Source organism: Rhinolophus ferrumequinum, chromosome 5 (genome assembly GCF_004115265.2).
Source record: "Rhinolophus ferrumequinum isolate MPI-CBG mRhiFer1 chromosome 5, mRhiFer1_v1.p, whole genome shotgun sequence".
NCBI classification, from domain to species: domain Eukaryota; kingdom Metazoa; phylum Chordata; class Mammalia; order Chiroptera; family Rhinolophidae; genus Rhinolophus; species Rhinolophus ferrumequinum.
The window spans coordinates 27,261,372-27,286,438 of NC_046288.1; the positions used below are offsets into that span (position 1 = coordinate 27,261,372).

At 37.0% G+C, this 25,067-nt stretch overlaps 2 protein-coding genes across 2 annotated transcripts; both read right to left on the minus strand.

Annotated features, from left to right (window-relative positions):
- Nucleotides 1–30: 30 nt before the first annotated feature.
- LOC117022335 (CDC42 small effector protein 1-like) lies at nucleotides 31–1,031 on the minus strand. Its single transcript, XM_033106330.1, has one exon. It carries the CDS (start codon nucleotides 918–920, stop codon nucleotides 681–683), a length of 240 nt encoding a protein of 79 aa, XP_032962221.1. The 5' UTR covers nucleotides 921–1,031; the 3' UTR covers nucleotides 31–680.
- An 8,959-nt stretch (nucleotides 1,032–9,990) lies between these two features.
- LOC117022456 (transmembrane protease serine 11B-like) lies at nucleotides 9,991–23,967 on the minus strand. Its single transcript, XM_033106530.1, has 10 exons — nucleotides 23,899–23,967; nucleotides 19,974–20,089; nucleotides 17,909–18,024; nucleotides 17,757–17,824; nucleotides 16,100–16,260; nucleotides 14,616–14,654; nucleotides 13,604–13,781; nucleotides 11,459–11,718; nucleotides 10,958–11,100; nucleotides 9,991–10,322 (listed from the first exon to the last, which is right to left on the minus strand). Exons 1-10 carry the CDS (start codon nucleotides 23,904–23,906, stop codon nucleotides 10,161–10,163), a joined length of 1,251 nt encoding a protein of 416 aa, XP_032962421.1. The 5' UTR covers nucleotides 23,907–23,967; the 3' UTR covers nucleotides 9,991–10,160.
- Between the last annotated feature and the right edge of the window lie 1,100 nt (nucleotides 23,968–25,067).

Below are 25,067 nucleotides of genomic sequence, written 5' to 3' on the forward strand. Positions count from 1 at the left end.
TTTTTATTTATTTTTTTAAATTAAATCTTTAATTAATTTAAAAAAGAGGGAAAGGTGCCGAGGAGCTAGCAATGCTACGAAACAGGGACAGGGGCCTAACTAGAGAAAGACGCTGGATCTGGTAGAGAGGTACTGACGAGCGGTGAGCTTAAGGTCTGAGATGAAGAGAGAGTAGCCCAGGCAGTGGTCACCCTCCCAGCCCCTGCTTGACGTCTGCGTCAGTTCATCGCGAGAGGGAGGAGGCGAGGGCAGGGAGGTAGGAGCTGCTCGGCAAAGCCAGCTTCAGCTCTGGTAACCTCACCCATCTGCCACTTAAGGAGCTCCAGGTTCAGAGTTTAAAAACAGGTGGCCCGTAGACCGTCATTCAGGAGAAGGGAACTCTTTCCAGGTTCCCAGAAACTCCCGTTTCAGATCTGAGAGCGTCCAGGGCTTCAGCTGCGCTCCTCTGGCCAACGAGTAGTCACTTGGTCAGTCCTGCTGCTTTGACCCCATCTCCAGGAGGGGCTACAGCCAGAGGGAGTGGAGGGAGGCCAGCCCCCAAGCCTTCCGAGGCACTATGAGGCAGAGGGGGGAAAAGGGGGCCCTGGGGGCACTGGTTCTAGGAGGGATCTGGAGGGGGCAGCATCTCTTCTGGGCTGGACAGAGGGAAGCTTCGGACAGCAGAACCATTCCTGTTGGAGCTACAAGCCCCTGGAATTGCTCCATGGTCTGTCTCGGTTTCCCTTGGATCTCATCTGCTCCTGCACCGCGCCTGTCATGGCAAATCCGTCTCCAGCCCCCATCTCCCCAGAGCCAATGTGAGTCAGGTGGACAAAATTCATTGGTTCCCCAATCATTGTCCGGTCGATCCGTCGCCTCTTCTTCTTCGGCTGGGGTTTCTCTACCACACAGCAGCCCAGTTTGTGCCAAAATTCACTCATGTTCCCCGACGGTTCCAGTTTCACTCCCCTACCCGAGGCTCCAGAGGGCTCCTGCTCTGGCGCCCTGACCGTCCACTGCGCACTCCGTTCAGGTGTTAACAACACCCTGGGCACTCGGCGGCACGGGCCAGAGAAAGGAGAGCCCTTGGAACCCTTAGCTGAGCAGTGAAGGGCAGTGTCCCAGACCAGGGCCAGAGGGCGGGGCGGGCCGGCGGGCACAAGGCTCTGTCTTCCTCAGACGTGGAACCCTGCTCTGTTTCCACATCGAGGCGCCCGGCTGCAGCTGGTGGGGGGCTCCCGCTCCGTGCCCACCAGTGTGGGGTTCCCGGGCTCCTTGTTTGTTAATTTATTGATGATGGCCATTCTGCAGATGTGAAGTGATGTCCCATTTTAATTTGCATTTATCTGATGATTAATGATGTTGAACATCTTTTCATATGTCTATTGTCTGTGTCGATCCTCTTTGGAGAAATGTTTATTGAGGTCCTCTGCCCATTTTTATAATGGGATTGTTTGTTTTTTGGTGTTGAGTTGTATGAGTTCTTTATAAATTTTGGATATTATGCCCTTATCAGATATATCACTGGCAAATATCTTCTCTCCTTAAGTAGGCTCTCTTTTCATTTTGTTGGTGGTTTCCTTTGCTGTGGAAAAACTTTTTAGTTTGATATAGTCCCATTTGTTTATTTTTGTCTTTTGTTTACCTTTCCCAATGAGACATATCCAAAAAATATTCCTAAAAGCAATGTCAGAGAGTTTACTGCCTATGTTTTCTTTTACGAGTTTTATGGTTTCAGGTCTTACATTTATGTCTTTAACTCATTTTGAGCTTATTCTTACATATGGTATAAGAAGGGGTCCGCTTTCTTTTTTTTTTTTCTTTTTCACATGTATCTGTCCAGTTTTCCCAACACCATTTATTGAAAAGACTGTCTTTACTCTACTGTATATTCTTGCCTCCTTTGTCATCGATTAAATGACCATATAGTTGTGGGTTTATTTCTGGACACCCTGTTCTGTTCCATTGATCTATGTGTCTGTTTTTATGCCAGTACCATGCTGTTTTGATTACTATAGACTTGTAATATAGTTTGATATCAGATAGTGTGATACGTCCAATTTTATACTTCTTTCTCAAGATTACTTTGGATATTTGAGGTCTTTTGTTGTTCCATATTAATTTTAAGATTGTTCTAGTTCTGTGAAAAAAGTCATAAACATTTTCATAGGGATTGCATTGAATCTATAGATTCCTTTGGGTAGTATGGACATTTTAATGATGTTAATTCTTCCTGTTCATGAGCACGGTATATGCTTCCGCTTCCATTTATTTGTATCTTCTTCAATTTCTTTCTTCAGTGTCTTATAGTTTTCCAAGTACAGGTCTTTTACCTCCTTGGGTTTTGTTGTTGTTGTTGTTGTTGTTGTTTTGATGTCATTGTAAATGGGATTGTTTTCTTAATTTCTCTTTCTGACAGTTCATTATTGGTGTATAAAAATGTAACTGATTTCTGAATGCTAATTTTGCATCTTGCTACTTTACTGAATTCATTTATCAGTTCTAACCATTTTTTAATGGAATCTTTAGGGTTCTCTATATAGTATCATGTCATCTACAAATGACAACAATTTTACTTTAAATGTAAATGGCTTAACTACTCCAATCAAAAGACGTAAGGTAGCAAAATGGATAAGAAAACAAGACCGATACATATGCGGCCTACAAGAGACCCACTTCAGATTGAAAGACACAAAGACTGAAAGTAAAGTGATAGAAAAAGATATTTCATGCAAATGGAAACAAACAAACAAAAAAACTGGGGTAGCGATACTAACATCAGACAAAGTATAGTTTAAAACAAAGGCTTTAATAAGAGACAAAGAGGCACATTGCATAATGATAAATGGATCAATCCAACAAGAGAATAGAACCCTGGTAAACATTTATGTAGCAAACATAGGAGCATCTAAATATATAAAGCAAATATTGACCAACCTAAAGGGAGAGATTGACAATAATGCAATCATAGTAGGGAACTTTAATACCCCATTAACACTAATGGACAGATCTTCCAGACAGAAAATCAACAAGGAAAGAGTTGCCTTAAGTGACACACTAGAGCAAATGGATTTAATTGATATTTTTAGAACATTTTACCTCAAAGCAGCTGAATATGCATTCTTTTCAAATGCACATGGAACATTTTCCATGATAGACCATATGTTAGGCCACAAAACAAATCTCAATAAATTTAAGAGGACTAAAATCATATCAAGTGTGTTCTCTGAACATTTTATTATTCATGTTTATGTTCTCCTCCCCTCCCCCTTGTTCTGAAAGAAGTTTTTTCTTTTTTTTCAATGTTTCTTGTGCTATTGGTTTGGTGGTGATGAAGTCCTTTAGTTTGTTTTTTCTTGTCTGGGAAGCTCTTTATCTCACCTTCAATTTTAAATGATAACCTTGCTGGGAATAGTATTCTTGGTAGTTTCTTGCTTGTCATCTCTTTGAATATTTCATGCCAGTTTCTTCTGACCTGCAAAGTTTCTGTTGAGAAATCAGCTGACAATCTTATGGGAGCTCTCTTGTAAGTAACTAGTTGCCTTTCTCTTGCTTCTTTTAGGATTCTCTGTCTGTAACCTTTGCCATTTTAATTATAATGTGCCTTGGTGTGGGTCTGTTTTACTTTATCTTGTTTGGAACTCTCTGCACATCCTGGGCTTGTATGTCTATTTCCTTCACCAGGTTTGGAAAGTTTTCAGTCATTTTTTTCTCAAATAGGTCCTCGATCCCTTGCTTTCTCTTGTCTCCTGCTGGTATCCCTATGATGAAAATGTTGTTACATTTGATGTTGTCCCAGAGGGCTCTTAAACCAGCCTCATTTTTAAAGTGATTTTTCTGTCTTTTGTTTGTTTGTTTCAATTGGGTGTTTTCTACTACCTAGTCTTCCAAATCATTGATTCTGTCCTCTGCTTCATCTCGTCTGCTGGTGAATACTTCTAGTGAATTCTTTATTTCAGTTATTGTATTCTTCACTTCTGACAAGTTCTTTTTTATGGTTTCTCTCTTTTTTTTTTTTCCACAATACTTTTCCAATTTTACTGAGGTATGACTGGAATACAATAAACTACACATATTTAAAATATGCATTTGAGTTTTCACTTGTGTGGACACCCGTGAAACCATCACCACAATCAAGATAATGAATATATCAATCATCCCCTAAAGTGTGAAGTAGATCTATCTATATGTGTTAAAATTTTAACTTAACCTAACATTGTTTTATTTTTTTTTAAAAGTGTTTGTATGTGTAATATAATCCCATATTTATAACAACAAAAAATGTTTAGATACCCTGAAAAAACTGGAAGAACATATACCAAACTTAATTGTTTGTTGTTGGGAATCTTGTGAAAATTGTGTGGCCCCATTTTGGCTAGCACCTCAGAAATTGCCCATGCCTGTTGTCCCATATCATGGTCTCCAAGTCTCTGAAGAAGGTTTAGCACACTAGAAATTTGTCATTATGACCTCCTTACTTGAGTGATTTTATTAAAATGTCACTGAGGTCATCATAATGAACTCCCATAGAAGGGATGTCTGACTCTCCTGTTTTTCTTTCAGCTCACCTCCAAGACCATTCTCACATCACCCCTCCAAACAGGAGATATTCTAGCAGGGTACTGTCTGTGGCTGGGGACAAAAGAGTAATTCCCCAACTTGTTTTCAACTCCATCTTTTATTATCACTCTTCATGTAGCTCATAAGTACAGGAAGTGTTGAAAGACTGTGGGGACTGGGACATTTTTAGTTTTGTCTGCTTATGGGTTTTATATACAGGCATTCATTAAGTGTTTTTCTTTTGTGTCTGGCTTCTTTGACTCCATATTATTTATAAGAATTGCATGCAACTGTAGTCCATTCACTTTTAGTGTGATATACAACATTCTGCTGGGTGATTATACCACTAATAATTTATCCTTTCTACTACTGATTGACCTTTGGGTTGTTTCCAACTTGGGGCTATCATAAATAATGCTGCTGTGAACATTCTTGTACATGTCTACTGCTCAACCTGGGCATTTATTTCTCTTAGGTATACACTTTGGAGCAGATATGCTGGGTTATAGGAATGTCTATGCTTAACTTTAAAAAGTAATTCCAAACTGTTTTCAAAAATGATTATACAAGTTTGCTCACCCAAGCAATGTGTAAGAGCTCTCTTGTCCATTCAACAATAGTTCTTCCGAGCAGTTGGCACTGTCAGACTTTGTACTTTTAGTCATCTTCTGGGTCTGTAGTAGTTCATTCTAGTTCATTTTCTCTATTACTAATGCGGCTAAGCACCTTTTATATGTTTTTTGGCCATTTGTATTTTCTTTGTGTGAAGTGAAAAGCGTGTTCTTGCCCATTTTTCCATTGCTGTGTCTTTTTTTTTTTTTTATTCTGGATATGAAACCTTTGTCAGTTATGTGCATTGCAAATCTTTCTCATCTGTGGCTTGCCTCTTCATGTAATGGTGTTTCTTTTGTTTTCATTTACTTTTTATTAGTTTAGGTGCACAACGCAATGTAATAGACATTTAAACCCCTCATAAGGTGATAACACCATCCCCAAGCTACTGCCCTTCTAACATCTTATGTAGCTGTTACAATACCATCAACTATCTTCCCTATGTTGTGCTCCACATCCCATGACTATATATATATACCTATATATTTAGTTATATTTGGCATTCATTATTATTTCACTTCAGCTCCAGGCGTATAGCACATTGTTCAAGCATCTACACAGTCTATGATGTGATTCCCCTGATCAAGTCCAGTGCACATCTGGCACCTTACATATCTATACAACATTGTTTATTATATCCCCAATACTGTATTAACTGCCAGTTTGTATTTATTAATGCCTTCACCATTTTCACCCTGCCCCCAACCCCATTCCCATCTATCACCCTGATTGATCTAGTACCTATCATTAACCATACCTAGTTATTACATTATTGACTATATTCCTTACGCTATAACCTACATCCCCATGACTACTGTATAACGACCAATTTGTACTTTTCAATCCCTTTCCTTTCACCCATCCTTAAACCTCCTTCCATTTTAAAGAAGTCCCTCTGAGACTCTTTGTAATACTGGTTTGGTGGTGATGAACTCCTTCATCTTTTTCTTGTCTGGGAAGCTCCTTATCTGTCCTTCAATTCTAAATGATAGCCTTGCTAGATAAAGCAATCCTGATTGTATGTCATTGCTTGCCATCATTTGGAATATTTCTCGCCACTCCCTTCTTGCCTGCAAAGTTTCTGTTGAGAAATGAGGGCTCCCTTGTAGGTAACTAACTGTTTTTCTCTGGTTGCTTTTAGGATTCTCTCTTTGTCTGTAACCTTTGCCATTTTAATTATAATGTGTCTTAGGGTTGCCTTCTTTGACTTTATCTTCTTTGGGACTCTCTGTGTTTCCTGGGCTTGTATGTCCATTTCCTTCACCAGATTAGGGAAGTTTTCTGTCATTATTTCTTCAAACAGGTTTTCAATTCCTTGTTCTCTCCGTTCTCCTTCTGATACCCCTATAACGTGAATGTTGGTACACTTGATATTGTCTTTTTTTTTTTTTTTTAATTTATTGGGGTGACAATTGTTAGTAAAATTACATAGATTTCAGGTGTGCAATTCTGTATCACACCATCCATAAATCACACTGTGTGTTCACCACCCAGAGTCAGCTCCCCTTCCATCACCATACATTTGATCCCCCTCACCCTCATCCCCCACCCGATATTGTCTTAAAGGCTCATTAAACTCTCTTCAATTTTTTGGATTCTTTTTTGTTCTTGCTCTTCTGGTTGGGTGTTTTCTGCTACCTCATCTTGTGGTTGGATCCTCTGCTTCATCTAATCTACTGTTGATTCCCTGTAATATATTCTTCATTTCTGTTATTGTATCCTTTATTTCTGACTGGCTCTTTTTTATGGTTTCCATCTCCATTTTTATGCTTCCTATCATTCTATTGCAATTCTCTCTGAGATCATTGAACATTCTTATAACCAGTGTTTGGAACTCTTTGTCTGGTAGATTGCTTATCTCCATTTTGCTTAGTTCTTTTTCTGGAGCTTTGTTCTGTTCTTTTTTGGGGGACATGTTTCTTTGTCTCCCCATTTTGGTTGCCTCCCTGTGTTTGTTTCTAGGTAGCACTGCTATGTCTTCCGGTTTAGTAGCATGGCCTTATGTAGTAGGTGTGCTGTGGGGTTCAGTGATATAGTCTTTCTGGTCACCTGAGCCGTGCACTCCAGGTGTGTCCATTGTGTGGGTTGTGTGTAGTTGAGCCTTGGTTGATAAGTGTACATCAACAGGAGGTACCGACCCCTGGGCTCACTGGTTATGAGAACTGGCCTTGACTACAGTGGAAGAGTTGTTGTGCAGGGGCTGACTCTATGGAGCAGGATTTGCCTCAGCAGAACTCTGGTGTTTGCTCAATCCATCCCTTGGTGTGTCATATTTGGAGTCATCTGGGTGATGGTCCATCTCATTTTGAAGCTGGCCATTGGGGGCGTCAGCCCCAGGACCACCTTGGAAGGATTCAGCTGTAGGTCAATTTTAGCCACAGCCTGTGCCCCACCAGGGGCCACCCAGCAAGACCCAGAAAGAAATCCACAGATGGCTGCCACCATGCTGTGCTTGGAAGTGCCTTGAGAGGCCAAGTTGTAAACCAAGGCCAGCTGCTGCTAGTGCTGGTTTAGGGCTGCTCAGTCAGAGGTACAGGACATACTCAAGCCAGATGCTGCTTGTCTGGGTTCTGCAAACCTTTGAGAGACCCTAGGAAAGTCTACAGCTAGAGCTGTATGCACAAAAAAGCCACTGAAAGCAGGCTGGGTGTGCCTGAAAGTTGGGGGTTGGGGGTTCAGGTCTCTAATTGCCAGGGTGTGGGGAATGAACAGCAGAGACTCAGATATGGTGGCCGCCTGCATCTATAGGCCAAGAACGGGGAGGGCGCAAAGAAACAGTGGCCTCCACCAGCTCCCCCGTCTAGGAAAAAGCCACCTCTCTAGCCCTGTCCCAAGCCAGACAATTCAATTCCCCACCATTTGTCCCTGCTGCCTTTTCAGTGCTGGAGCTCAGAGAGAGTGATTCTGTTGGTGGATAAATCCACGCACAGTCCCTTTAAGAAGAGCATCTGTGAGTGCAGCCACACTCAGTCTCACTGAGTTGCAATCTCTGCTGGTTTTCACAATCATAAATTATGGGGACTTCTCTCCCTGGCACTGGAACTCTGGGCTGGGGTGGGGTTGAGATTGCTCGTTCCTCTCGGGAAAGGGGGGATCCCCCACAGCTGAAATAGCCCTACCGATCTTTAATGGTCACACGTGGGTGTGGGACCAGCCTGTTCCATGACTCTGACCTCCTACCAGTCTGGAGGTGGCTTCTTTCCTTAGTTGAAAGGCTTCAATTCAGCTTGATTTTAGGTGATTCTCAATAATGGGTGTTTTGTAGATTAGTTGTCATTTTGGTGTGGTTGTGAGAGAAAGTAAGCAAAGCATTTACCTACTTTGCCATCTTGGTTGTCCCCTCTCTAGGTCCTTTTTCATGGTTACTATCTCATTGTTAAAGTTTTCACTGAGTTCATCTACTCTTCCCCTAAGTTCATTGAGCATCCTTATAACCATTTTTTTAACTCTGTTTCTGGTAGGTTGCTTGTCTCCATTTTATTTAGTTGTTTGTTGTTGTTTTTCTGGAGTTTACTCATGTTTTTTTCCTTTAGGACCTACTAGAATCAGTGAAAACTGCAAGATGTAGAAGGTCCAGCAAAAGAAACTGAGAAGGAATAGCTGATGACAGAAAAATTGTTTCTGCCCACACATCCACCTCACTTGTTTCTGTCTCAAGGACTTTACATTTGTTCCTTCGTTTTGCTCTTCCCTCAGATGTTCTGTATATTTTGTGTCTTATTCATTTAGGTCCAGCTCAAATGCTCTGTCTTAGGGAAGTCACTCAGACTACTCAGTCTCAAGTATTCCTCATCTGCCCCACTGTTTTCTATCATATTACTTTTTATTTACTTCTTATTCTTAACATTTATCACAATCCAGAATTCTCTTATTTATGTTTATACTGCTTTCTTTATCTACTTAATGCAGCATCCTTGAATGAAAGCATTGTCTCCATGTCTGTATATACCTGACAGTTCCTGGAACACACTAGGTGCTCAATAAATATGTGTGACCTGCCTGTGAAAAAAGTGATAGAGAAAAACACCATCTTGTCACACCTGGTTGTGGATTGTCGTGACATTATGTATGTCATTTGAGTCATACTTTATAATTAAAAAGTAATATTACAAACATTAAAGAAAGGAGTAGTTTTACTTTATTTTAGCTGCTTTTAAAATTTTTAGCTACTTTTTAATTTCAGGAAATTACAAAAGGTAAATTATTTGCAGAGATTAGAGCTACTGCAGTAGATGCCACACAGTCCCCTGCCCTTGAGGAACTCACATTATTTTTGCTTCAAGTGAAAGCCAACAAGTAACAAAAGAAGGACATGAACAAAACATTATATAAATAATTGCAACTTAAAATCATTTTTAAATTTCTGATGAATTTTGGATCTGAACTGTTGTGAGGGGAAATTCATATGAGGGTTACAACTTAATCAGAGAGGCTGGCGATTGACTTTAAGTACACAAATTTTCCTCTCTAGTATTCAATTTCTTGATCTACAAATTGAGAGACTCGGTCTAGCTGAACCTCTAATATCTCTTTTCCACTCAAAGATTGTATTATTTTAGGAGGTACACAAACTATCTCACATGTAAATAAAAAATGTACTTTATATGTTTTACATATTCCAGTGAGACAAAATGCAATTATAATTTATAGTATGAAAAATAATTTATTTTGTAGGTCCAGCATATTTGTTCTCATACTAACAAAATATGTAGTTTTTTAAATTCTGAAAAATAATTTAAGGTCAATTCTGAATATAACGATAGGATAAATCAGAACTAGGATATTAATAAAAATATTTTGGCCATCTTTTTTTCTTGCAGTTTCCTGTATTAGGTAAGTAGATAAATAAACAAATAGTGTTTTAGAGATAAAATATTGATAAAGACTTTTATATATTTGTATATAAGAAAATGATTGGTATACCAACAATCAAAAGAAGATTTTAAAGCAACAGCCAAGAATACCCTGAGGCAGTTTTCTTTATGTTCCATTCCAAAGTTACTTTTCTTTCAGAGTCCAGTTTTGGAGGTAATCCAGTCACGATAAGCAGTCACTCGAGTATAGACACCTGGCTTGTTCTTTTTAGCACATCCATCACCCCAACTTACTATTCCAACAAGTTTCCAGATATTTCTAGAATCAGCATAAGCTAGTGGTCCACCAGAATCTTTCTAGAAGCAAAAGAGAAAAAAAAACGTTTCTTGTCCTGTCGACGAATTTCCTTTTACCTCTCCTCCAGAGTTTTCAATAGCCCCTGGGCACTGAAAACAATCTGCCCTCTTTGGTCCTAAAAATCTTGGGTTTACTCAAATGCCAGCAAAACTCCAAATTAGAATACATTACCTACAGCGGCCAAATGTTGGATTGGGCAGCCTAGAAGTTGACTTTATAATGAGTTCAACCTTGACTATGGTGAAAGTGACTCAGCTGCTCTGAGCAATGGGAGACATTTGCACATGCTGAACCTCCTGCTGCACCTCTGGATAAGAACAAGGCAGCATTCTAGATCTGCAGGTTGCCCAGAAAATACGCTCACATTTATTTTATTTCCTTGTAAGTATCATCCTTTGTATGGATTCCTAGACTGAAAACTCCATGAGGGCAGGGATTCTGTTCATCACTGAATCCCAGCATCTAGGCTGGTATCTGGTACATAAAAAAGGATTAATAAATGTTTTTTATGTGGGTTGAAATAAGAAGCTACTCCGTGGAAGTCATTAACACAGAAAAATATTTTGTGTTGATAAAAACTTCCATGGAATCAGTACTTTGGGAGAAAATTATTTGAAAATGTATCTAGACATACCTGACAGGCATCAGCTTCTCCTGACATAAATCCAGCACATAGCATATTATCAGTCACCCGGCCAGAATATGCATATGGAGCGTTGCAAACTTTGTTGTCGATAATCTTCACAAAGGCCTGTTGAAGTATCTTTGGAACACGACCTAAAGGCATCAAATTCTGCATATTATGGGGACTTTAACCATGTTTGTTGAGACAAAAAATATCTATAAAATACAGCAGATTCTTTGGGTCCCCAGGAGCCAGGCCAGTCCCAGATTTGATTAGTCTCTTTCTGATGTTTATTAGAGTTGGCTGCCTCACACACGACCACGATTTTTCCAATTCTTATTTCCAGAGAGATTTTAGAAATTGAACGTAATACCACACTTTTCATCCCACCACTTGGTTTTCTTTTCAGTATATTTACTGATTGGTTAATTGCATTCGAGAGTGATTGATCGATTGATTATTTAAATAACAATTCCTATAATGTTATTATGTTTTTACAGAAAAACTTACCATTCATAGAAAGTGTTCCCCATCCTGTAACTACAGCACTGTCATTTTCTGAGAGCTTCATTTTGGCTTCAGGAAGACAAATCTTACGAACGTACTTTGTAAAAGAGACTTCTTCAGTCAGCTGCACAAGGGCAATGTCATCAAGAATCCCAGCCATGCTATAATTTTCATGACAAATAATATTTTGGACTTTCCGTGTCATATATGGTTTATTTACTATAGTTCCAAAGTTGACAGTCCAATCTTCTGAATTATGTTTCCTGTTAGACACAATTCAATTAAAATACACTCAGTTTCTGTGTCACAACAGTGTTCATAGTGGTTATTATCTCATAACTTTAAGGCATGAAGTTTTCAAACAATACTGTAAAGCACTTAATTTTTTTTTGTTGTTGTTTTTTTACTTTTTCATTTATTTTAAGTGTATTTTTCCCAGGACTCATCAGCTCCAAGTCAAGTAGTTGTTTCAGTCTAGTTGTGGAGGGCATAGTTCCCATTGGCCCATGCGGGGATCAAACTGACAACCCTGGTGTTACGAGCATTGTGCTCTAACCAACTGAGCTAATTGGCCACCCAGCACTTAAATTCTTATTTTTAACAGATGCCTTTGACTTGGAAATGTTATAAATGCTGCAGTCACATAAAAATAGTGCTAAGGACTAGTAGAGCCATCAGCCTTCTGCAAAGCCTCCTAATTAGCATCACTGATGTCTTTTGCTACTACTTCAGCCCCATCCAGTTCCTGAGCATTTGACTTAGGTAGGAATCAGCCTCAGTGGATGGGGTCCAGAATCATTCTTGCAGCCTGAATTCCAAGAGCCTGGAGGCTCTGGGCATATGCTTAGATAAAAAAATTGCAACTTATTCTCATCCAACTACCCTATTATGTTTACCAAGTCAGTGCATTTTAGCTTCTAATATAGATTTTATGACCCATTTCTCCAGTTCCCCACTGAAACTTTTTCTCAAGTTAGTACTTAATATCCTATTTCACTATTCTTACCTTCCCTCAAAAGGGCAGATACTTTTCTAAAGGTTTCAAGACCCTCATGTAACAGTGACACTCTTTAATCTTTCTACCATTCTAAAACCTTCAGTGAATCCACATACTTATAGCTGTGTTTCTTAAACTCCATTCCCTTAGAATCAACCATTTCCAGAGATTTATAACTAAAAGGTGTAGTGTGATACTTAAGAATCTATACTTTTAACAAGTTCCCCAGGTGGTCCATGGTCCACGGACTACTTTTTGGAAAGTAACATCGGAGACAAATCCTATCAAATGCTTTGTGAGAGACTTCTTCAGTAAGTAAGCATCTTGCCATTTAGAGATGTCCCCAATCAATGTAAATTTTCTAAGTCTACTTTCTAACGTTTTGTTTTACAAACTCCTTTCTACTTCAAATCGTTGTTTTTGTTAGTTGTCCACAGAATATAACTTGTGTTGTTCCATCTCAGCACATTTGAAGAATAGCGTTTTCTCAACTGAAAACACATATTATGCTTTCCCATCCACCTACCCCATCAATCAAATCTTATACACCTATGTAGGGTCCAGAACAAATCTTACATCTTCATATCACAGATGGATATGCTATTTTCCTTCATTAAATTTCCATAGCCCTTATTGTACCATGCATGAGATATTTACTACACTATGCTGCCTTACCTTTATTTTGTGACATTTGAATTTCTTGAACGAGATTGTAAACCCCAGGAGGGCAAGACAAGTAAGCATCTAGTAACTAGAGTCAGACATACCTGAGTTCACATTCAATTTCTGTTATTTAAGAGCTATATCATCTTGGCGAAGTGACGTCACTATTTCTGAACCTTAGTTTCCTCATCTTTAAATAGGTTTAATCATACCTTCCACACAGAATTATTGTTATGATGAAGTAAAATGATGTAAGTAAAGCATTTATTATAGTATCCGGCCAAAGTAGCTATTTGGAAAATTTGAATTGCTTCCATTCACTTTCCCTTCTTTGCCAAATTAGATGCCTCCACTGCCCTTCAATTATGCAAGTAATTGTAAGTTGCATCTGGCCTTGGTGAATCTGCACACATTTAGGTTAACCCCCAAGACTACCCCAAATAAGCCAATACCCAGAATCCTACATTTAGTCAGACTTTCACACTTACGTAGCAAAGCAGTGAGCTGCGGATAATAGCCACCTGCCGCTGATCAGAGATGCTCCACAGACGGGTACGCCCTTCCATTGCATACTGGCTTGCCATGGCCACGCCCCTGCCGGAGAATTTTTCCCGTTGACAATTCGGTTGCCTGCTACCGCGCTATTGGCCACTTGTCTCCCACAACCTGAAGAAAGAATTTCTTTTTACAGGAGTGGATATCTTAGGTTATGGATATTTTATAAAATATGTATCTTACAAACATTGCTTGAAACACTCCAGTGATTGTCTGGCATCTCCTAAGTGAGGCTCTTTCTTTCCTGGAATGTACTGTTATCACAGCACCCCAGTCCATCTTGGTTTGGGTGTCTTTTACTGATCTTCTTTTCCAGTCTTCAGCATCTTGCAACCACTGACTTTCATTATTACCTATTTGTGATTATTCTCATCTCCCTAAGTAAATTGCAAAATTCTTCAAGGTGAAGACTTTGCTTCATTAATGTCTGTGCATTGCATAGCGTATGCGGTGCTGTCTGTAAGGCCCCATGTGGTCAATAGATACTCCATAAATATCCATTAAGTGAATGAATGCAGGGTTGTATCTTGTGAGCAACACGACAGTCTAAAGAGAATTTATTTAAAAGGTACAGAACTTTTTTTCATCTTATAATAAATGTTTTTGATACAGCCTAGTTTTTTATTTTCTTATTATCCTAAGTTGTCCTTATTGTTTCTTCAATCTTTCCTATTTTAATTTATTCAGATATGATATTCTTTACTTATGATTGTATTCTTTGGAATAAGGTCTTGTTTCATCCTTTTGGACAAGTGCTTACAAATGTTAAAAATTCATATGCCAGTGTTTTTCAAAAAGAAATTCCAGATATATATCTGGTATATCCAATAATTTTGAAAGACTACTATGGATTTCTACGTGATGTACTTCAAGATTCTTTTTAGGAAAATAACGGGGGAAATATTTGTGAATGTGTTAAATTTACAATAAGGTTTCTAAACTTACAGTTGTTGGTAAGCATTTCAGCATTAGCCTTGCTGATTTCTGAAATTTAAAAAACATAAAATTGATAAAATATCACCGAATAATTATTTTCAATCTAAGTACATAGACACTAACTCTCCTAGCCCAATTACACCCACAATTAATTATTCAGACTATTTTACATATTGATTATCAACCCTTCTCACTTCTACTTGTTATATTTTGACCATCTCTCTGCATCTCTACCAAGTAGTATAAGAAAAGAGAAAATAAAAGAAAAATACAAAGCTCTCAATTTTATAATGTAGTAAAATATTTAGTCAGGTAAGAAACTGACATTATTACTAAAAATGGGATGGGGCATTATCTTTGGATTTCTTTCTCTTGATAGTTCTCATTACTCTGAAATGCTCAGATTTATCTATAGTTTAAAGGGAAAAAATTTCAATTAAAATTATTTTTCATTGGGCCTATCCTGCTTGTTAGAGTCATCTTATTACTAAGACTGAGTTATGAAATTTTGAGAATTTAACTTAAATCTCTTTTCTATTGGGAAAAGATGTTAAATAGAAAGGGAGAGTAGGAAACTAAAGGAAGACACATAAGAACACACAAGGGCAGTAACTAGTACAGCCTTCTTTCCCACAGCTACCCACAGAGGAATTGTATTGCTCCTTTGAGCAGTTCTACCTCAAACTCACTTCCCATGAATGGCCCATTGGTGGTAGGGTCAGTAGTCTGAGGCAGAGGAACTATAACTGGCAGTTGGCAGTCTTCAAGGACACTAGGAAGTCAGGAAGCACCACAAAACTGGGTTCTGCAACCACATGCTTAGCACCTAACAGAACTTTTAACAATCCAGGTGAAAATTTCAAGACATTTGCAGGACCTTGAAGATCTTTACAAACTTTACTTTCTGTACTGGGCAAAATCCTATCATTTTCTTCCCTTGTTTTCTAAGGAATTCTTCCAGGTTATGTTTGTGTTTTTTTTTTCTTTAATAGTATTACTCCCATTCTTCCACAAGAAACAATGAGAATTTTCTATCGCCAACTTCACACTTACCCCTGTAATCACCACACTGCATGATCAAGAAAACCCTAAATCTGTTTTCTATAATGAGATCCTGACAAGAATAGAGGGTAGGGAGAAATAACACTTCACTTAGGACCTGTCACTCCCTTTTCCATACATAACAGCAAACCCTTCCAAACTTACATATATGTCCACAGTTTAACCCTCATTTCTATCACTCTTCAGATAAAAATCCTATGGCATTGCCCCTTCTACATTTCATTGTATAAGTGCCAGACTTTGGGAAGCACATTATTTCCTGAATAAATTTCTGAAACTCTTGATTTTTTTTTTTTCTAGTACTTAAAAAAAAAAAAAGTAGTCAAAAAAACCCTAAGAATAGAAAATAATGGAAATAGGTAAAATACCCATAAGTTTAATGAAAAGCCAAAAAACCTAAGAATAGAAAATAATGGGAATAAGTAAAATACCTATAAGTTTAATGGAAGCTGAAACTGCATTCCAGGATGACATGTTGTCTTCCAATATCTGATTCAAGATAGCTTTGATTTCAGGCTTCATGCTATCCCTCTTTGATGGAGGAAACTTGAATGTCAGCTGCAACTGTACACTTGAACCACTGGGATTAGGACTAGAAACAACAGAAATGTCCTGCTGTGTCGCTTCTTGATTTTTCATATATTTTGTAAACACATTGAATTTCTCACATTTTGATTATATTTCCTTTACATATATCAAACAACAATACACAGATATTGTCTTACTATATGTAAAGGGCAAGTGTCCCCAGAAACCTTCTAACTGGTTTAGAGGTATTGTTCATTAAGGAATATGTAAACCACACACTAGAAATCAGAATATTTTAAACATATAGGAGAAACTGAGTACTGACCAACAAATGATTCACATGAGATTTTATCATAACCATGTTCTCATACAGGTATTTTTCTAATATCTTAATTTTAGATTGTGATAAATGAGAATTTAAATGTAGGACTGGGAACTATTCAAAAGATAACTTCTAGAATGTATTCAGGAACCAGTCCTAAGCATCTTTCTATAGTTTCTTATACAAGTCTACCCCAATAGATTTCTACTATGAGAAATCTCAAAAAGACAACTCTACAGCATGAAGAGAATCTCCATTATTTAAACATTCAGTGCACTTTATTAATCAAGAAAAGAGATTAATTCATTTTAGAAGACTTCAAACCAAACACCATATTGATCACAATTTTTTAAAAAAACCACAACTCTATTTCCAAATAATTATGATCAGTGGAAGGGTCTTTGAAGGCTTTTGTTTGTCTATAGGTAAATACTTGGTTGGTTGGCGGTTGGGCATCTGGATTTTTCCATTTATTTTATTTTGGAAGTTCAGAATTCCCCAGAATAGATACTGGCAATTAGCAAAGTAGAAGTGTGATTGCTCTTCTCATGCATCCCCTATGCTCCATGATGCCCTCCTTCCTGCTTCCCTCCCCTCAACCCTCAAGCACACTTCAAAGACTTACATAGACATGTGTTATCTTAAATGATTCACTTTGCTCCACAGTTATTACAATAATGGTAATACTAAGAAGATCAAAAGAGGATCATTTTAGGAAAATTATGTCCAGATGGGTATGGATGGGAGAAGAGGAGGCTAATATAAGGGGGGCAAAACAATGAAGTTGGACTCCTTGTTTTCCACAGAGTTACAGTTATCTTTTATTATAGATGTCAGTTAGGACTGGCTGCCACCAACAACTTGAAATTCTTCTTTAAGTATAGAGATTACAGATTTGTACCGAACAGTTCCTACTGTGGACAGAAATTTGTTAAATAAAATGATACTTTAACTTATGAAGAGCTCTTCTTTCCTTCCTTCCTTCCTTCCTTCCTTCCTTCCTTCCTTCCTTCCTTCCTTCCTTCCTTCCTTCCTTGCTTCCTTCTTTCCTTCCTCCCTCCCTCCCTCCCTCCTCTCCCTCCCTCCTTTCCTTCCTTCCTTCCTTCCTTCCTTGCTCTCTCTCTCCCTCCCTCCCTCCCTCTGTTGTTTTTGCTCTTGTTATTATGTGGAACCAGGGCTGAGATGTTTCATATCACCTACTTCCCTTTCCATAATACCCTGAATATGTTTGTACTTACAGAAGTTTGATGACCTGAGAGTTGATATATTCTCTGTACATACTAGAATTTTGAAATGCATCAGATATCTGTCAGGAGAAAAAATAAAAGATCCATCATGTCCATTTCAATCAAATTTATAATAAAATTAATGAAAGAAATCACTGACTTACCTTAGTCTCAATATCTTTACTCAGATCTGAACTAGCTTGTGAAGCTTCATTTTCACAACTATCATTGTATGTGACTCCAGAAATATGAAAACCACCTTGGTAATGGTAAATCTTTCCTGTGAAATAAGGAAATACTCAAAGAATTTTAAAACAGTAATTGTCCTTAAGTCCCTCCAAATCTCTATCTCAAAATTAAAATTCAACGCAGCTTTAGATATAAGCAGAGGGTGGGAGAAAGGAAGAGGATGGAAATGAAGGGGAATGAATATCCCCTTATTCTAGAAATGGCAACTACACAGCATTCATAAAGTGATCCCCCTTTTTTGTTCATATGATAATAGACATTATTGTCCTGCAGCATCCTCCTCAAAACATCAGCCGAGGCATCCAATAGCAATTTACCTGAGTATTCACTAGAGATGAAAAGTTTTTCATGTTATAATTGAAATTCTTAACCTCATGATTACGCAATAAATCTTTCTAAGTAGTTCTGATACAGGAAACATTACAAACCTCCCCTTTCCCTTTCTGAATGATCTTCTCCTCTCTCTCATGCCCACTGCCTGTTGGTCTGCTTTCCATTCCCTGGAATCATTTCTTGAGGACTTCATCCTGCCCGTGCACTTCCCTACAGCATATGGTGGCTGGTGCTTGACATGCATCACAGGTCTCACATTCTTCAGTTTTTTCTGTCCCCAAATGTAAACTGCTTCCCCTGATATACTAGACCACCATAATTTAAAACGGGATAAGACCTGAGGTAGTTCTTCCCGGTCACATATATACTTTTAAAAATAAGAGCTACTATAAAAATGGTACCCTGTTTTGGTTAAGCTATTAGCCATTCATACATTTTGAGAACAATTGTGATTTTGAGCCACTTTAAAAAGCACTACATAGTGCAGTGGTCAGGCATCTACACTGTGCTATGTAGTGCTTTTTAATGTCCACCTGAGGCTGAAGCTGCAGCACAATGAATGTCAACTATAATTTAATATATATATCATCAGATGATGTGGAGTACAGCATAGGGAATAGTCAATGGAATTGTAACAGTTATATAGAACGTTAGAGGGGTAGTCGCTGGGGGTGGGGGGTTATCACTTTGTGAGAAGTGTAAATGTCTAACTATTACATTGTTTTCTACACCTGAAACTAATAATAATAATAAAAAAAAGTCTAACTCAAAAAAAAAAAGCACTACATAGTCTTTAAGGAGTGCTAATAATAGACTGAAAACTGTGATCTCTTAAGCTATAATAATTAATTTTCCTAAAGGTCAGAAATATCATTTCAATCTAAAATAGAAATAGTTTATCCTAGTTTTTCCTTATGGCAACCAGTGTATATGCAAAGCAAATGCCAGGCTCTAAGAAGTTATCTAAGATCATTCTGAAAAGAATAATGTGTATGAAGTTAGAGGAACTAGTTTAAGCCCTGTCAAATATTGGCTGTGTCACTTTGGCATATAACTTTAGCTCTCTGGGACTTTTCCTTCCTAATTACAAAGACTAAATTGCAATAACTAAATTCCAAGACCCTCTTTTTCCTACCATTTCATAATTTTAATCTGCAAAGTTTATCACTAAACAGAAAAGCAAATACCTAGAATGTGTAACATACTGTTACATCCAATATGCTGAACTAGGATATTTGCAGGTTAGCAGATTAATCTGTCAGTACCAGAATTGAGCCAAGAAGAGCAGTGATCTCTATAGTCTGAGGTATATTTACTAAAAGCTATAACAACTCAACTACAAACCTACTACATAAGCTCCTTTATTGACGATGAATATTAGCATCAAAGTATTGAACATTTCAGTCTTACCCAAATTCCCGTAATTGGTGATACAACTTACAGAGTAGAACAAGGAGGCATCTAATTCAAAAAAATTTATAAAATTTGGTATCAAATAATATTAAAATATTATGTTGAAATAAAATAGGGAGTAAATGAGAAATTTCCTGCAAAGAAATTTAATATTTCTGTTGTTTCTTGACAATTTCTAAAAGTAAGAGGAGATTTAGTAGTAGTAAGGGTGAAAATTAAAAAGTTTGTACTGACCAACTGCCAGAAAATGAACAAGGAGACCAATAGTTACTCCCAAAATTGCCATCACTCCAAGAAAAGTAAGAATTGTCATCCATAGTGGCCAAGATCTCCGGGCAAATGTGCCGTACCTATGAAAGGGGAAAAATGGCTCAAATCAGATGGTAGACATTCTAAATCTACCTGTTTCTCCTTCAACTGATACAACACAATTTATAATTTATGCATTAGGCCATTATATTAGCTGAAAACTTAGAAACCACAAATATCTCAAAGAGAATAGACCTACTACTCATTCTTCTAACAAATCATATTTAAGTACTATGTTAGCTGCAGGTGATACAGCAATGAGCAAAATAGACAGGGCTTCTGTCCTTATGTTACTGAGGATAAACTTCTTTGCTCTTGTTATTTATCTTAATCAGACTGTGTAACATTAGGTGTGGTCTGATTGTATTTTTGTAAACTATAGCCACATCATGCACAAGGACATATACAGATTTATAAACACAACTATATAATGCAACCACTTATAAGTTTTAATTAAATGTGGAAGAAAACATCATGATATCAACTGCAGTTATCTCATGTTATGAGATCTTTGATAGATTTTTTTCTTTTTCTTTTTTGTTTACTTATTCTTTAACTACAGTTTCTGTTTCTGCAATAACATGGATTATTTGTATCATATAAAGTAATAGATAGGTAAGTTTCATCATCAAAATCAATTAGATAAAAAATGATCAGAAAATATAGTGACTTGGCATCATACAGGAAGAGTGATCTAGGGTTACAGTAGAGTCTTATGACTGTCCTTAGTCTAATCTATATAAGGTGTAGATACTAATTATTCATCGTATCTTAAAAGACATGATGTCATGGAATATTCCATTTGGAGGAAGGCCTGTAACATTAAAAATATTTCTGATTTCAAATTTCAAAATTGCCTCAACTGTTCCCTCAGTCGCTTTGTATTCTGCATCATCCTAAACAAAATGTACAAAACAGAAGAGTTTGTAATCAGCGGATACATTAGGCAGATTAGATATTCCCTATGAATATGAGAATCTTATTGTTGTTCTAATCCCTCCAGGACCAACTGAATTTTAGGTAGGAAAGTTCTTTGGGGGGTTCTTAAACAATTTTTTTAAACATTATCTTTTGCCTCAATTGCACACCTCCACCCAGTTCTTTCCTCTCTGCTTTGTTCTCTATTCTTAATCCTTCCTCTTCCTCATACCTCTTAATGACTCGTTAATTAATTAGTGTTCCCAAAACCCGATGCTCTTCAAAGAAAACTTCCTGTTTCATGTACACTTTCATACTGGAATTTTGGTGTTTAATTTCATCCTTAGAGGAAAAAAGGCTATTTCAACACTAGTACAAGTGTTTCTTGTACTAGATGAATCGCACTTTTAAAGGAATGTGCAATTAAGGTAATTAATAACAATATTTATTATCCTATTACTATCTGATAATATGCTTCTTCTAATGACTGGAAGTGCAGTAAGATATTGAGATCTCAAATTGGTTTTGATGCAATGAACATAGGGGTATATCTACCTTTATGGATAAATGTTTTCAGATATATGTACCCCTATGTTCATCGCAGCATTATTCATGATAGCCAAGACATGGAAACAACCAAAGTGTCCTTTCACAGATGATTAGATAAAGAAGATGTGGTACATATATACAATGAAATATTACTCGGCTGTAAGAAAAGATGAAATGCTGCCATTTGTGACAACATGGATGGATCTCGAGATTGTCATGCTAAGTGAAATAGGTCTGACAGAAAAGTTGAGAACCAGATGATTTCACTCATATGTGGCATATAAAACTGAAAGCAACAAACAAGACAAAAAATTTTAAAAAATCATACACACAGACAACAGTTTAGTGGTTGCCAGAGGGTAAGGAGGTGGGAGAAGAGAAAAAGGGGGGTCAAATATCTGGTAATGGAAGGAGAACTGACTCTAAGTGGTGAGCACAAAATGCAATACATAGATAATGTACATTTGAAACCTATATAATTTTACTAACCAATGTCATCCCAATAAATTTAATAAATATAAAAAAAAATTGTTCTGGATTACCAGTTTTAACTTAGACTGGTAGTTTATTCTTTCTGAAACATGCATATTGGTTTGAGGGACTCAAATATTATGTAGCCTGAATGGTAATTATCATGTAGCTACAATGATTTCTATACAAATAATCCCTACATTACAGCTTGTAAAATGTTTTCCTTTGCAAGCCCTTATAGATACTCTGGAAAGTTCTAAAGGATACATATTTTTGACAATAGTGCTGATATGGCTTTTTTCTCTCCTCATTATGGATTTCTTACTATCATAAACAATTAGGGAATTTCTTTTATATCTAAAAGAATACAGTAGTTTATGATTAAACACTAGTAAATATAATGCACAAACTCAAGGAATTTATTATTATTTTTGAGTAATAGCTGAAATGTTAAAATGATGTTCTAAATACCAAAAAAAGGTCCATTCGTGAAACATTTTATCATTTACTAAATTAATTTTTAGCCATAATTTTCCCTCCTTCTCTGCCCCTTACCCTTCCTCCCACCCCTCCCCCGTTCAAGCTGTTGTTTCTCAGTCTAGTTGTCTAGGACCCAGCTCCCTGGCCCATGCTGGTATTATGAGCCTTAGGCTTCTCCCCGGCTGAGTCAGTTGGTCCCCAGTTGGCAGCTCACTTGTCCAGAATCTTAGCTGCAGACGGTGCAGCTCACTGGTCCATGTGGGAATCAAACCAGCAACCTCAGCGTTAGGAGCACAGTACTCCAACCACCTGAGCGACCAGGCTGGTCTGGACATAATTTTTTTTTTAATGTAGGGGTTTTAATTCCACAATGAACCACTCATCGAACAAAGAAAATAGGTTAAAAATTTTAATCTTCAATAAATTTAACCAAGTCCATATACTTAACTACACTATAATTGCCTTACTTTTGGATTAAATCTACTTCAATTAAATTTACTTGAATCTACTTCAAGTAAAAGCTCATAGCTATTCTGGTATAATCAACCATTACCTTAATCAAATTACAGTAATAATATTGATTAAAATCATGGTAACTACATTATTCACAATTGTAAAACATTAATCACACTATAATTTATCCCACAGTCGGTAACAGGTATCATTTCCTAGATTAGATTTCCAAATAACCACATTCTGATATTGCATTAGTAGTTAAACTGCAAACCATAACAAATTGTAGTTTTTATTTATTAGACTTTCATTTATTGGCCATTTGAATAAGATGCACCTAAATTGTTATACAGTGAAGAATATTAAAGTAAGATTCTAGTACAAAATTCCCCAAATTTTATAAAGATAAAACTTTTATTTTTCATAGAGGATTTTAAATCACTAGGGAGAGAATTTTGAATAAGGAACAGAGAAATCAGCAATCAAATGAGTTGAATGGCTTTCTCTAGAAAAGCAAAGTGCCCTAGGATTGGAACTCATTTAAATATTTATGAAGTTTTGAAGGACCCCAGCAGCTTGTCAGCTACTAATCCAGGATGTGTGTTATAAAGTACATTATTCCAAAAATCTATAAAGATATTTAGATATTTAAATTATTTTAATAAAATATTTTTACATTAGAAAACATGATTTCAGTTATACAACTATAGAACAAAAATGGTAGTGCTCTCATGGGTGATTTTTTTTAAAAGTAAGTAAAATTTTGCTGAAATCTGATTCTTTTTTCCAACTTCCTAAAACTTTCTTAGAGACTTTGCAAGGCCTTTAGACCTCAGAAACAATAGCATGTTTCTTGACAGTGTCCAGAAATAAAAAATCTAAATTATAGAAAGCAATTAATTAACAAAAAGCTAGAAGATACTCCGTAGCAACTTGTTAGGTTTTGCAGATTTGATTTCCCAAATTAAATCCCATTTACCTGTACATAATGTTCTGATTGTTGTGGCTGTGTCAGGAACAACGGTGGTGATAATGATGATGACAACGATGATGGTGATAATAAAAATAAGAATCTTCTCGTGTAGCTTTTAAGGTGGTTGATGTTTCACAGGTTTATCTGCTACATCCAGTGTTGGTTGGTTTGTTTTTATGGGCTAGGTGAAATGTAGAGAGCAAATAAGATGAAACTTGTCTGACTACTGTTAATGACTGTCATACTTCCATAGTTTCAAGATAGGAGTCATCCAAATTTCCCTGACTTGGCTATTTAGAAAAAAAATAATAGCCTAGTCTTGGATTGGTCACCTAAAAGTTACACCCAAGAAACAGCTTTGTGGTAATTTGGGATAATCCTAGCTCTGTTGACCAATTCCATTATACTAGCTTCAAATGAAATTAGCTATAACTAGGTAGAAGTTTCTGACAAATGACATACCACAAGGTATGCATTTCTTTTTTTGTTTGTTTTGTTTTATTTAATTTATTAATTTATTTATTTATAACATTTTTAAATTAGTTTCAGGTGCACAAAACAATGTGATAGTTAGACATTTATTCTTTATATCCCTGACACAGTGACAACCTCCCTCCTCCCATCCACTACCCCTCTGACATCACATACAGCCATTACATTTCCACTGTCTCTATTCCTAATGTTGTCTCCGCTTCTTGTAACTATATCTATATATATACAAAATTGTAGTTGACATTCATTACTGTTCAGCTTCAGCTTCAGGTGTACAGTGCATTTCAACATAACTTATATTGTCATCGTTTCAATGTAAATGAAATTCTATTTCATTGTGGCTTGCATTTGCTTTTCCCTAATTACCAGTGAGAATGATCATTTCACATATATTGGTTGGGGGAGGATCTGGGTTTCCTCTTCTGAGATTCCTTTTTGTAAATTTAGCTTATTTTTTTCTATTGGTTGTTTCTGTTTACTTATGGATATATGTGAGTTCTCTTTATATATTGAATATTGTGCTTCTGCACGTAAGGTGCTTTGAAATCAACTTTTCCATCCTAACAAGTACAAAGTTCCACCAATTTCCCGCAATCAATACTGAAGAAAAATTCCTTTCAGCTTCTGGCATGGGAAGGAAAACAAGAACCATTTTGAAATATTGCAGAGCATTTTATTCTTCT

Excerpts from the sequence above, each read along its gene's own strand:
- LOC117022335 (XM_033106330.1), bottom strand. The coding sequence starts at position 920 with ATGAGTGAATTTTGGCACAAACTGGGCTGCTGTGTGGTAGAGAAACCC.
- LOC117022456 (XM_033106530.1), bottom strand. Across the intron at positions 13,782-14,615 it reads TGAAATGCTTACCAACAACT|GTTGTGGGAGACAAGTGGCC; the intron begins GTAAGTTTAGAA and ends TTCTTTCTTCAG. Across the intron at positions 11,719-13,603 it reads GCAGCTCACTGCTTTGCTAC|GAAACATAATTCAGAAGATT; the intron begins GTAAGTGTGAAA and ends TGTGTCTAACAG.